This window comes from Lissotriton vulgaris, chromosome 3_1, assembly GCF_964263255.1.
Source record: "Lissotriton vulgaris chromosome 3_1, aLisVul1.2, whole genome shotgun sequence".
Lineage (NCBI taxonomy): Eukaryota > Metazoa > Chordata > Amphibia > Caudata > Salamandridae > Lissotriton > Lissotriton vulgaris.
Window position 1 is genome coordinate 761,127,928 of NC_141689.1, and position 14,839 is coordinate 761,142,766.

The following is a 14,839-nucleotide window of genomic DNA, read 5'->3' on the forward strand; positions in this document are numbered from 1 at the left end:
GGCACCCATGTCTGGGCATACCCATGCCACTTAAGGTTGTACCTGAAACACACAAAAGAAGATGGGAGGCTGCTTGCAATAAGTCTAAGCACCAGCAATAGCTTGGGGTAACACTTCAACCCACTGTTCTTTTGCTCACCATGCCACCTCAGTTTGGGCCTTCCTGTAGGGGGATTTCAGGAAGTGGCCAGCACTGCCAGTTACACTAGTTTTCAGAAGTGGAGGTATTTTCCTGCTGAATGAAAAAGGCCTCCGTAGGAGACTGGCCAGCAAGTAACTTAAAATATTTCCATTCGCTCATCATACCTTTCTTTCCCCTTTCACTGTGTTTGTTTAGTGTGTACCCATGTGTAGTTGAAGAGTATTTTGAGGTCTAACTGGGCATGCAGGCAGCAATATAAAGTTCGACAACCCGGGTTGCTCCCTTAATAAAGATGCCTTATTTAAATGTCCACTACTCGAACAATTATTGGACAGGACGGGGTTTATAGAAAGATTTGTTTTGATTGATCATATTGCGCTCTGACTCAACCAAGCCATAACTCCACTGGTTTGTGTGTGTGGGGGGGGGGTTACTCATTTTGTTTTGTTTGTCATGTAGTTCTTTATTGCCTTTTATCATAAGTACAGGTAGAGGGTAACCAAACAAGTTGTGGGCTACAACAAAGCCCACATCTTTCACAGTACAGTAATACATGTTGATCCTTACATACATCTTTGCAAATTTACCACCCGTCTTATGCTGTACATATCAGTTTTCCTTTTATACATGTCAACTCCTAGGTGAATGTAGGTCGCTTGTAATTAAACACATCCACACTTCGATATAGATATTAAGGCGTTGAACATGATAACAATCTAAATAGATTGGAAGTCTTGCTATAAGGTCTTCACAAACTACCAGAAATGACTCTGTAACATAGGACCCTTCGCATTGCATTGCACATTGCTTTATGATTTAATAAATGCATACTTTTTTATTTCCAAAAGTAAATACACATGGTTGTATTTGTTTGTGTGTAACAAAAGAAAAAGCTGCAATATGTTTTCTTTAAATTATGTTAAAACCTGCTGGAAGTAGGCAACTAAAACAAATTAGCCTCCTTGCCTGTGTGTCAGGCCTTGCTTATGCGTCCCTGTTTTGAAATTTGCACAGAGTGCAATTCTTAGGAATGTTGAAAGTCGTACTATGGCTCCGTGACATTAAAATAGAGACTGCAAAAGGCATGTACAGTAATTACAATATTTTCTACAGTTTAGTAAATTAATACTGTGTTTTTTTAGATAGAAGTGTAATATTTGAAATAGTGATTTGTTTATTTTACTTTTCTTTGAAGGTGGTTGACCAGATAGACACTTTGACATCGGACCTACAGCTGGAGGAAGAGATGACTGACAGTTCCAAAACTGACACATTAAACAGCAGCTCAAGTAGCACAACGGCTTCCAGCTTCGATAAGATCAAAGTGCGGGCCAATACACCACTCATCAAGCCACCAGCCCATCCATCAGCCATCCTCACTGTCCTTAGAAAACACAATCCACCTCCACCTCCACCACGGCTAACGCCGGTGAAATGTGAAGATTCACATAGACTCCATCCACCACCTATTCCTGTAAAAACTAATGGGACGCTGCTTCGAAATGGAGGATTGCCAGGAGGCCCCAAGAAAATCCCAAATGGAGATGTTTGCTCTATTCCTAACAGTAATTTTGATAAAATTCCTCTTCATTCTTTGACACATAGACCTGAAAAGGACAGGTGCCATCAGACTACAACCAGGGAACGGGTACGTTTCAGTGAAAAAGTGCAGTATCATGGCTACTGCCCAGATTGTGATGTTCGCTATGACATGAAAAACAGGGAGGTACATCTGCATGGTGAGCCCATCCACAAACTGGAAAAACTTCCTCATCATTGTCCACCATTACCACCACCACCTCCACTGCCATCTTTTCCTCTTGAAAATGGGGGACTTGGGGTAAGCCAGAGTAACAGCTTTCCACCTCTCAGGCCTCTAACTGTGCCTCCGCCCACTGCACCAAAACCGCAGAAGACCATCTTGAGGAAGTCAACTACTACAACTGTGTGATTTTTGTCACTTTAAAAACTTTTTCGTTTGTTTACGTAAAGACATGAGCACTTTCTACTCAAGCAATAAAAAATGACCACCTATAATACAACCTTTATTACACGAAGTGTCATTGCGAATATCTGGTAAGTAAATTAAAAGAACTTCTCTTGATGAAAGTTTCTTGTTCATAGTAATGAATACTTATTTCAGTAATTAAAACAAAGAGTGATTTGTTTTAACAACTACATAGTCTTCAAACTTATTAGAAAATATTTTTTTAGACAAGGATAGCCCATATCTCATGTCAAAGGAGGATTTTTTTCCTATTACAGTAAGATAGGTTTCAAAAGGAAGTTTTAAAAATGAATGCAAGTTATCATGCACCGATTACGTTTCTGGATGTTTTTGATAAACAATTGTATCAGAATGTTTGTGCACAATCCCACTCAAAATATTTTCAACATGCAGTAAACTTGATGGATATTATAGTTGCAGATCGTCATTAGACATAATTTTGCAATATGATTTTAAGGGTATGTATCCTGAACTTCTACTGTGCTAAATTAACTGGTATTAAATGAGCAAGCAATCAACATGTCCACCATATTTATTCGTCCCTCACTTGGATAAACAATGTAAAGTCTACCTCAAATGGTTAGGGAATGCATTCTCGTTTTGTTTGCATGTGCAAGGCAATTATCTTACCTGCTTCCTAATTATGCTTCTTATACTACATTTTGGCAACTTGCAAGCAGGAACTCTAAATGATTATACCTTGCCATTTCCTGGATACCATTTGCGTGATAAATTGTCCTATACAAATCCATATAACACACCATGACAATATATAACATAAAAAAATCTTGCTCTTATGATGTGAACAATGCAACAAGTGTGTGTATTACAAGTCATCTCAATTCCTCATAGGAATTTGAGACTTTTTGAAAATAAAAATTCCTAAATTAGAGATTTGCAGTACTAAATTGTTTTGCATTGACTCAAGTGGCAATGGTAAATGTGTTTTTAACTTGCAAACTTGTCTAGAGCTGCAAACATGTTGCCTTGCAATCAGTTCTAAGCACTTTGTTGTAGAGAAATATGGTTATCGCTAGAGGCCTGAGAGGTTTTCTGCATGCAGATTTGTGAGTTTTGCAATTACATTTGTGTGCCATCAAATGAGCCTATGGGTTATGTATCACTATTATGACTAAATTAGGTCATAGCAGAAGCAGTGGTAGAGTGCACTTTAGGGGCAGCAAAATATTGCTGAAAAGTAGCAATTCAAATCTGTTTGATATTAGTTATAGTTATCTCAAGTAACTGTAACTCGTGATCTAAGGTAACTTTAACTCACGACCATCATGCACAGTTTTCTCATCCACAATTTCATCACAAATGTTGCAGTGATATTATCAATGATGTCACAGAAGATGTCATGAGTGAAGTAATATGTGGGGTAATTAGTGGTGCATGGTGAGAGTGTGAGTTATAGTAATCTTAGGGCATGAGTTATAGTTACTTGAGGTAACTATAACTGGTAACGTTATGTGGTTTTTAAAGTTTAAAACGTGATGTTGTTACATTTCACCTAACTATATTGTTATTTAAAGCTTTGGATTTTCAGCAAATTTCTAGGTTTGTATTAACATAAAGTAATATTTAACTACCATTTGCAAATCAAATCCCATGCAGTCCACATCCTTCGGCCATGAACAGTGGGGTGTTGGCCACAAGGCCTGGCCTGTGGCCAGTCCCTGTGGCCAACTCCCTTAAATGCAGCCATTTGCCTTCTGTTCAGGGCCTTCGGTCGTACACAGCAAGGGTTGGGTAAAGGGCCTGGCCTGTGGCCATGCCCTGCAACCAACCCTCTGCATGCAGTCCACCTCACGCTGCACATGACCTTCAGACATACCTAGCTGGGGGTTGGCCACAGGGCCTGGCTCTGGGGAATCTATCCCCCGACATTTTTATTTTTTTTAAAGGAAGTTGGTCACTTATATGTTTGTGTGTGTGTGTGTGTATATACATATACATATTTATTTATATATGCATATGTACACATACATACATACATGTATATATTTGATATTCTGTCTTTTGCCGGTGCATAAGCATTTCCTCCTACTTTGTATAGATGTTTTGGTCCATTGTGCATCCCATGTTTCACAGCTATATCCACTCTAGTATAAATAAGCCATTTTAGTCAGGGCCATAGGCCCTTACAGAATTATACATTGTGTTTGTCAAGCTTCAGACTTAGAGAAGAATATGTTTTGTTTGATACACTGTCAAGACGCATATTAACATTTCTGACAATTTTTCATGTTATTGTTATTGAACAAACACATTTGAAGACAGTGTCTAGAGTCCAATATGTTACAGTTTTCAGAAGAATCTACTATCCACTCGTTTAAAGAATAGTCATTAAATACTTCTGTTAAAGCTCAGAGAGGCATTTGAAATATCGCAGTCTTTATTATTTGAAAATCATCTTGTGTCTATTATATTTCTGAATTATTATACTTTGAATGCATTGCCATAATGATGTGAATAACTGAACACGTATTTTGAATATACTGCAAATTAATTCATACGAGGAAGTTAAACATGGTGAAAATAATCACTCTGAAATTAAAGACATGAAATCTTCATTTTTTACACAATCGTATTAGTTTCAGCTATGAATGGGCGTGATACATTTGGTCACATGTAGGATAGAGAGGGTATGGTAATAGCTTTGCTAGAATCAGAATGAAAGGAAATATTATATGGATATGAGATACCTAAATGATGACAATCTTTCCATAATATTCATATCATAGTCTAGTCGCAACATCCTATTCACCTGTACCATTGTAATACCTACTCGACTATGGTAGGGTATTGTATTGAGTTGCGAAGTCACAATGCTTCTACCAGCAAATGATGTGCAGGCCACAGAACGGGATTACAACTGCTCTTTAAAGAGTAAAAGGCATAGAGTAAAAGATAATCAGATTTTCTGAACAATTCTATCTGGAAAATCCAGTCTGTAGTAGAGAAAACATTAACGAGTGTATAGTTGTTTGTTTCTCTTATAGAGCTCATTGCAATAAAGATGTCTATGTGAAAGTTACCATATATTCTGAAGCGAATCAACATTTAAAAGTGACTTTCATTAAACGGTTTTAAACTATATTTTGCAAACAATTACAAGCTTCATATTGATACATTTTTCTTTTATTGTGGATGTACCACTTTTAGTCTACAATTCTCAACAATTGTGCCTTTTTCATAAGTAGGAGTAGAAGTCGAAACTATATAAGTGAGCTAGGGATAGAGTCTTTTATGCAGAGTAAGTATGTACATAATTATAGAAAGTTGTGTAATTGTGTAATATTGCTGAAACAAGCATAATGACAATTTCCCGAAATTCGCCAGAATAATTTAAATTTCCACCATTCCTTTTTGTGAAGTCAGTATGAGCTTTTAACTGTGTGAAAGAAAAAAACATTGTATCAAATTTGTAATAACTAGGGTACGTACAGAATTTCTCTTTAGATCTAAAGCCGAGTTGTGATCAAATAATACAAGTAAACAACATAGCAAAATAAAATGATGGAATCCATGCAATTATTACTTGATAAATAAATGTTGGCATACTAAACAGAAGCACAGTGCTTAGAAAACTAAAAAGAGTGAGGAAGTTAGGTTATCTGGATTAGAAACACAGACACAATAAATTGGCACTTTTAGAAAAATGTAAAGTACAGCTTGGTGGGTAGGCAGGCCTAAATGTTTAACTTAGGGTTTCCTATTCATTGGAAATATGTTTTTGTTATAAACACAGGGAAAAATGGCCTCCTAAAGGTGTGGAGGATGCATAGGAGAGGAATGGGCATGTTCAGTGTATCAGATTTTATCATGATCAGCAGGGCGAAGGAGGTGAAATCTTGTTGGACTTGCTGAAGCTTGAACAAGAGGATTGCACTGATGATGTACAGTCATTCTTGTAAGGTTGATCCACTGTTTTCAGAAGCGACTAATTATGGAAGTGATTAGATGCAAAACTGGTTGTGCTTTCTGATGATAGGAAGAGGAGCATGTACCCATAGTGAAAGAAATGTGGGCACGTGCTGGAAATTGGCCTTTTGTGCAGGGTCCCTCCCAAATATTTTGCCTTTTTCTGCCTATTTTTTCTGACCTCATTATTGTTGGTCTTAGGACTCTTTGTACTTTACTACTGCCAACCAGTGCTGAAGTACATGTGCTCTCTCCTCTATACATGGTAATATTGGCTCATATTCAATTGGCATATTTATTTACTTAAAATGCAAGGCATGTGCACAGGGCATTTATATTAAATGCTGCTAATTGACCTGCAGCACAGCTTGTGCCACCCACTTAAGTAACCTTCTAACCATGTCTCAGGTCTGCCATTGCACAGCCTTTGCGTGTGCAGTTTATACTGCCATGTCGACCTGGCAAAATAAACTTTTTGCCAGGCCCAAACCTTCCCTTTTTGAACATATACGTCACCCCTAAGATAAGCCCTGGACAATCCAAAGGTCAGGGTGCAATGCATTTAAAAGCAGGACATGTACTTTTAAGTTAACATGTCTTGGTAGAAAACACCCAAAGTAATTTTTCAGCACTGCAAGGCCTATCTCTCCCATAGGATAATAATAATGATAATATGGATATTTATAAAGCGCACAGCTCACACAACTACCCCAAATGGGGTGTCCCGGTGCTAGTACGGACAGAAGTAGAGATATCGGTAAGTATACAATTTAGTCATTGTGACTAAAGAGCCAGGTTTTGAAGGCCTTTCTAAATTCCTGTTTTGACTGCAATGCACGCATTTGAGGAGGAAGGTTATTCCAGCATTTAGAGGCCCCCACCTCGAAGGTCCTATCCCCCATTCTGGCCTTTGTGAACCGGGGGTGATAAGGTAATGTTTGTGGTTAGATCTGCTGGTAAGGGCAAAGTTTCTTCCTTCAAATATATAGGCCCCATACCTTAAAGTGACGAAAAACAAACGTAAGGGCCTTAAATTCAACGCGCTTGGCCACAGGTAACCACTGTAGCTGCCTCAGGTAAGGGGAAATGCATTTGCGAAGAGGAACCTTACAGATCAGACGGGCTGCCGAATTCTGCACCATCTGGAACCTCCGGATCAGTCCAATAGGCAGACCCATGTAAAGACCGTTAGCGTACTCAAGATGGGAAGTGATTAGGGCATGAACAAAGGATTTGCATGCTGACTCAGGCAAGAAGTCAATACATTTTCTGATAATTTTTAACTTGCCAAAGCAGGCCGCGGATACCTGTTGGATATGGGTAGCAGGGGACAGAACTTTGTCCCACCTGACTCTAAGATTCCTGACTGAATCCTTAGGTGTAGGGGGGTTCCTAACTCAGCTGATCACCATAAAGCTGAAGAGGGTACTACCGTTTGATTAAAAAAAAGGACTTCCGTCTTGTGAGCATTACGTTTTAGGAAATGAGTGCTCATCCATGCAGAGATGTTTTTAGGCACATTGTCAAAGAGTCAAAAGAAGATGCCAACACCCCACTGAAAGTAAACATCAGTTGAGTGTCGTCGGCATAGATATCACTTTGATCCCAGTGTCGGCAATGAGCTCGCGAGCAGAGTCGGATAGATGTTGAAACATTGGGATTACTTTATTATATTTTATAAGCGTAACTCCCAAATAGAAGATATAATTGGATCACGTTTGGTGTCTCTGAAGTCCTAATCTAAAATCCTAACTTATGGTGAAGTCCACCTAGAAAACCACACACAATGGGAGTTTAGGTGTGGCTTGATAAGCCAGCCTGAGGGGATGGGAGGGAGGAGCTGGGCACAGCCTCACTTACACCTGAATAGGCTGTGTCCTGTCCACACACAAAGAGCTGCATACCCCTCTGTTGTGAGTCTTGAGAAAGGGAAGGAAGGGAGGACTTCTGTGAATTTCAAAGGTATCTCTTTGAAGTCCCCTCCACTTCAAAGGTACCACTAGGTATAAGTAATGGACCTCACACGCCACCACTTCAGTACACTTCTGAACTTGTGAAGACTCTGCCATGAAGAAGGACATTCTATACTGCTGAAAGGACTGCCACTCTGATGGACTGCTGCACTGATGAACTCCTGCCTTGCTTTGGTGACCTGATGCCCTCTTGCATGGGTGAGGAGACCGGACCTGCATCATTTGAACCCAGAGTGACTCCAAGGGCTAGTTCTCTGGTCTCCTGGTCTGAAGTCTCAGGGATATAAAAGACTTCCAACCAACCTGGTTTCCCATCTAGACTCTTCCAGCTGTGAGTCTACCCTGTCAAATGATGCCACCCCATTCCTGGGCCCCGCACGTAGGCTTAAGGTGTTTCTACAGTGGAACTGACACATCCTCTGCTGACTGATGCATCCAGAGCAGAACGGGGGGGGGGGGTACTGTTTTTGTGTAGGGAAGTATTGAGAATACAGAATATTAGAATATTTGTTATTATCACCTGAAATTCTGTCCAATTGTTGCTCCCAAAGTGTACAGGAAAGCACAAGAGCAAGTGTACAAGAAAGAAAATACCTTCTAAATCATGTGATAATATCGGCAATACCAAATTCAGAGCACAAACAGCCGCTATTCATAAACTCAATAACATGGGAATATTTTAAAAATGCAGAGGTTTTTTTCATAATAATTTTTCATTCATCATTGTTAACCACATGGATTGCTGTATGTTCTGTACACAATAAAACAATCTTATGAAATGTATCTCAGTTGTTGACTCTAGGTATCATGTGTATTTTGACAACCAACAAACCATTTTTTCCCTATGCTATCATTTGTCAACTTTCCTCCGCCCCACGGCTCTTACCTGCACAGGCTGTTCCAGTTTGGAAATGTGCATTGTTGCACCATTTGCAAATGTGAGTAGTTGCATTATTTGGGCCTAGGCTCAGCCCCAATGCAGCGAAACCTACTAAGCCGAGACATATGTGTATCTAGATACCAAAGTGAGTGTGTGTGACATTCATGGATTCCACTACTGTGTCCCTTCCCAGCGGTACCTCTTCTGCTTGGATCGGTTCTGGGAGGCTGAGCTAAACCCTGGAGAACAAATCAAAGTGCAACCAGATGGCACCTAATTGAGCCAACTGGTTTCACTTTCAATCAGTGTGACATTAACATGCTACACATCACACTGATAAAAAAAAACTCGATGCAAAGGAAGCTCTTCCCGAGCATCTAGACATTCTTTAAAAAAAAAAAGTATTCTGCACTTGGAGCAAAAGGATTTTCTCATTTACTGTAGCGGGCGAAGCTCTACCTCACTATAGAGGTAATGCAGTAGATATGAACCCTTCATCCACCGCATTATAAGAGCTAGGATTAGAAAACCTGTATGCTTTAAACTGAGAAAGGCTTGCTTTGACACTGGATATCCATACTAAAATTACCCATGAGAAGAGTGTATTTTATTAAAATTAAACTTTCAAAAAAAGAGAATGCCTTAAGGATCAATTAGCACTGGAGCCAATGATGACTTAAGACATGTAAGACCTACAAATTTAGAAATGCTCTGGAGGCATATTTAACAATGCATAATAACTTATTGGAAATTGTGCTGAAAAAAAAATAAGCAGCAGAGCATTTGGAAACTTCTGAGAATCAAATTAAACTTGAGGACTGAGAAACACTTCTTCAAAACGTAAGTATGAGGAATCTATTCAGATTCATATAAAACAAGAACTTCAAACGATTCCTAGGGTGATACCGAGCTTTCAAAAAGCCGTAAGAGGGATAATATAACAGTTAAGAATTGTGGAACCATTCACCAACAATATATACTTTGCAGTCAAATATCAGAAGATGTATGTGTAGCAGTTTTGTGAAAAAGTATGTCTGAAGTGCATTGCTGCGTCCTTCCAGAGCTTTATATTTAGTTTTGTGCAATGCAATGAAAGTGACGCTTTAACTACTCTGCATTTATGTGCACGTACAAAAAGTATCACAACACAAACCAAACAAAGCATATAAAAATTTACACAAATAGGACATAACTAAGTACATTTCTATTCCACTAAAGCAACAGCGTTCTGTTTTTCTTTGTTGAGTTCAACCATTGGCTGGCTGACAGCTACAGCTTCTAAGCCTGTGAAGTAAAACTTATTTACAGAGCTCATCTTTGTGCTTATTGCTAAAAGGTTCGTGATTCATGCAATGGCCTCAATGTGACATCTCATGGTGCCTGATTTGTAAAGCTTTTATTTGTGAGTTTTTGTTCAATGCTCGTGTCTGATGAGTGAACTACTCTTGAATATTCCGTCCTGATACACAAACACTTTTCTGTGAATAGTTCTTTCTTACTGCTGTGTGCCTTTCGGATTAATTCTGAGGTGTGCAACATGCTTGCTCATTAATCTGAATCACAAACTAGTTTAGAAGGAACTTGGCCTACACTCAGTGTGGGTGATGACACTATCTTATCAGATGATCTAAATCTAAATATTTTGTCCTCAGGAATGTCAGGGAAAGCATTAGAAAGACTATCAGGGGTCTGCTCTCGAAGACTCAGGAATATGCGACATGAATTACCTCCAAAATGAGCACTTTTTTGTAATCGCAGAATACACAACAAAAACCATACTGGAGTGGGAATCAATTTAAATAAGATGGTATATCATATCTATCTCACACCAACAGGGTTTATCACCACTAACAGTGTTTCCTTATACTTCTCGGTGACAGACCTTTGCCGTTTCTTATGAGAAGATCAGGAGCTATGCAAAAATTAAATCATGAACTATTTTTAAGTTCAGTCAATAATGAGAGTTTTGATTAGTTTTAAGGGTTAATTTTCATTAAGAAGTTTTAGTAAGTTTTCTTTTTGTGTTTATTCAGTTAGTTTAAGTATCAGTCAAATTACAGATTTAATAATAAAATAATGATCAGAGCATAAAGGAAATAATTCTCTGTTCTAGAAAATGGGGCAAAAATGGTGTTAGCAGGAACCCGTAAACAGTCCAAGTTTGAGAGGAGGAGGGGTGAGATAGAACATAACGCTCGATATTCAATCCGTAATAGCCAAACATCTCATAGGGAGGTTCACCAACTCAGTAGAGTCTCAGAAATAAAGCAAATAATTATGCAGTAGCAACTGCAATCAGCAATCAAGTCTCAAAACGGATGGCAAATCAGCTTCAGTGTGGCCAAATGATATGAGTAATAGCATAGAGGGAAAGCGCTAACCTACTCTCGAAACACTAGCTAAAATAAAGTCACAGAAATGTTGCAGTACATGTAACATCTTCCTCTCTTCTTCGTCCAATAGATTTTTAATTCTTGACAACAGACTCTTCTAATCCTTTGCCATGTTTACACACAAAGAGTTTACTAAAACTTACTGTGAAGCATGAGACGTATTAAAACTATTTCTACAAATGAGGTTTTTCGATTCTTAGACCTCCTTTCCCATAGGTATGAGCACCTTTTTAACCTTCTAATGAAACAACTGTATTTTAGGCTATGTGAATTAAGAACATCAGTTGCGAAAAATATTATTCAGCACCACATTTATTTATTATAATAGGAGGAAGATTTAGGGTAAAAGATCAACATTTTCTATGTCGCTTTTATATTTAGTATGTGAAATAATATCAAGTCATTCTATTTAATGATAAAGTGTTTCTAGCCAAACATTTCAAAACATTACTATTATTCAGAAGCATTCTTGTTATATGATGTCAACTTTCATAAAAGGACATATCAGAGTAAGGCTGACTTAAGCACGTTGTGCACATCTGAGCACATTTAACTTTGATGCTGGAAGAATAAAGCTTTATTTAAACATTTTGAGGCAGAGTACCAATAGATATGGCTACATTCTACATTTTCAAACATTTTTATGTCATGTCAGTTCCATATCAATTGCACGTTCACATTGTACACGCGTTTTAATAAAATCTTTCTCTCAACATGAGGTGAGCAAAATGATACATAGGTTCAGAAAATCACAATACAGAATAAAAAAAACCTAATAAAACCAATGAAGTGGATAATAATTGGACCCCATTTGCCCTAACATCATCGGATGTGACAGCACACATGTTGCTACACATAACACAATGACAGACCTGTGAAATGAATAGGCTCAACGAGATTCAGGCAGGAAGAAAAGAAGCTTTTGAGAGAAAATAATTCCGGATTTTACAAAAGTAGAAGTATAGTGTCAATTTGAACAAGTTGAAAGTGCAAGTTACATTTGAGAGCTTTGCTCAAAGTCACTCAAAAGCAGATAAAGTCATGAACTTACTGCAAGAAATACAATTGTTTCAACAACTGCTGCTGAGGTCAAGAAGGAATATACAGTTTCATATTTATATACAGGCGAAGGGATAATCTAAGGGGAGTTATTTTACAGAATGATTTAATTCATGGGGGGGGGGTGTATTCTGTGTTTTGGAAGGTATGTTGGATCCATGTTGACCCTTATTTTTGATAATACATAGGAACATTTTTTGACCTGGTCCGTTTTACAGGGTTATCCCAAAACATTTTGCTATCCTCCTTTATTTTTTTCTGATCCTTTTTTGTTGGCGTTCGGACTCTGGGCACTTTGCCACTTCTGCTCAGTGCTAAAATGCATGTATTCCCTTCTGTAAACTTGGTATGATTGCCCTACACCTGTTTTGGCACATTTAATTTACCTGCAAGTCCCTTGTACAGTGGTATCGTGTACCCAGTGCCTGTAAATTAAATGCTAGTTGTAGGCCTGCAGCGCAGCTTGCGCCACACCCACAGAAGAAGTCTTTCAAATCTGTCTCAAGCCTCTGCCACTGCAGGGCCTGTGTGCACAGTTTTCTGCCACAGTGACCTGCCATTTAAAGTTACTTGCCAAGTCTGGAACGTCACTTTCACTACATAGAGTTCACCCGTATAGTAGGCCCTAGTTAGCATTATGGCCAAGGTGCTGTGTAGGTAAAAGTTAAGACATGTGCCTGTGTTGTGTGGCATGTCCTGGTTGTGACAAACAGCCTATTTGGTTTCACACTGCTGTGAGGCTGCAACTCCTATAGGTTTCCATTGGAAATTCCCTAATGTGTGCTTCAATGGTGACTTCTGATCTGGAAGGAGTAGTGTTGCCATTTTGGTATGTTTGGAATAGTGATAATAAATCCTGCTTATTGGGGAAAATGAATTTTTCATAACTATTTTAGAAATGCCACTCTTAGAAGTGGGCCTTTCTGTATGCTTATGACTCTCTGCGCTTTGAAGTTGGACTCCAATAAGCATCTGGTTTAGACTGACAGGGGCCTGTTTTGTGCATTCACTCTAGATAGTCATATAGGAACCTTAAGTAAGCCCTGCATATCTTGAGGGATCTTCCTGGGCTAGAGTGGTGAGAGGAATTGTCACCTGCACCTGAATAGGGCTGTGCCTGCCTTTCACAACGCTGTCTCTGCCCACTGGTAGTGTGTCTGGAGCAAGGGCTGGGATTGAATGGAGGTGTTGTCTACTTCTAAAGTTTGTATTGAAATTACCTCCACATGAAAGACATTATGAGAGTAAATGCATGGGCTCTGACCTCCTGATTTTAGACACTCCATGGGACTTGCAACCAGATGCTGCATGCTCTCTATGCTGCATCAAAAGACTGCTGTGCTGCCAGAAAAGAGCATCACTTTGAATATTTTTGCTATATGGCGCCCACCTGTTTCCCTGCTGCCTGCCAGCGCCTCGTTCTCCCCCATGTTCTCAAAGGGGTGCCTGTTTAAACTCCTTTTCCCTGCAATCAGCTGTGGAGAGAGAGCACTTGATTCTGCAGCTTTCTTATCCTGGAAACTGGTGCGTATTAAGGAAGTGCATTAGGAGTGCTTTCCCTGTCACAAAGGAACATACAAAGATTAGTGTGCGGTGAGCGCATCATTTTTATTTGCCTTGCACCACCAAGTAGCGCATGGTAAGAACCTCGCTTTTCAGTCTGGGGCAAGATCAGTGTGGACTGGGCTCTTGTACCCAGTGAAGGTTCTTGGTTGTGTGCAAACGAGGGTTGAACTCACCTGTGGGTCATGGAGATGCTGCAGCACCGAGAAAAGGATAGAAGCGTGCCTCCTCCTGCATTGCTGTGGTGACTGTCTGCTTCCTGGTGACATTGAATCCAGCCCTCCGGAGCAGAAACCTAGCCAGCACCCACCTCAAGGGATCGTAGCCCCACCCTTCGGGGTGCGGGGGATACGAGGTTGCCTAAGTCCTCAGGACACCATCGCTGACGTACAGAGCAATACAAGGAACCCCCAGCAGCCCAGTATCTGAATCTGGCAGCCTTAGGAAAGGTATATCCCTGCTCACAGCCTGGGCTGTATGAGGAAGGGCTGAATTTCTCTGTTGCTTGCAGCTGCCCCACAGGCCCGCTGCAGCCACCTTGATTCTCAGCACACACGGGGGCTCAGTTGGGTTTTCCGCCCTGGGCTTACACGTGTGCCCACCCAATTGCAGACATACACCTGGGGGCACAGCTTGTTGATGGTGGTGAAAACAGAATAGGGGAATCCCTTGGCAGAGGTCCCAATCTTGCTGCCAGAACAATTACCGCATTTCTGGTAGTAGGAGACCAGATGCTTCTGGCCCTACACTTTGTTTTCAATGTCCCATTTTTGTATAGGATCAAATAGAAGCTCTGAAGAGCTGTGCCCTACAATGTTATAGTAATATATATGATATTGCTGTGTACGTGAGGATGCTTTGGTAATTCTATGTATTTTGCATCTTTTGGGGCTC

At 39.7% G+C, this 14,839-nt stretch overlaps 1 protein-coding gene across 1 annotated transcript in view; it reads left to right on the forward strand.

Annotated features, from left to right (window-relative positions):
* Nucleotides 1-14,839, forward strand: part of PRR16 (proline rich 16) — a 1,156,273-nt gene that overhangs the window by 684,524 nt on the left and 456,910 nt on the right. Inside the window, exon 2 of the mRNA XM_086963030.1 lies at nucleotides 1,338-2,218. Within this exon, the coding sequence (XP_086819156.1) occupies nucleotides 1,338-2,093 (756 nt within the window). The 3' untranslated portion in view covers nucleotides 2,094-2,218. The remainder of the gene's footprint in view (nucleotides 1-1,337; nucleotides 2,219-14,839) is intronic.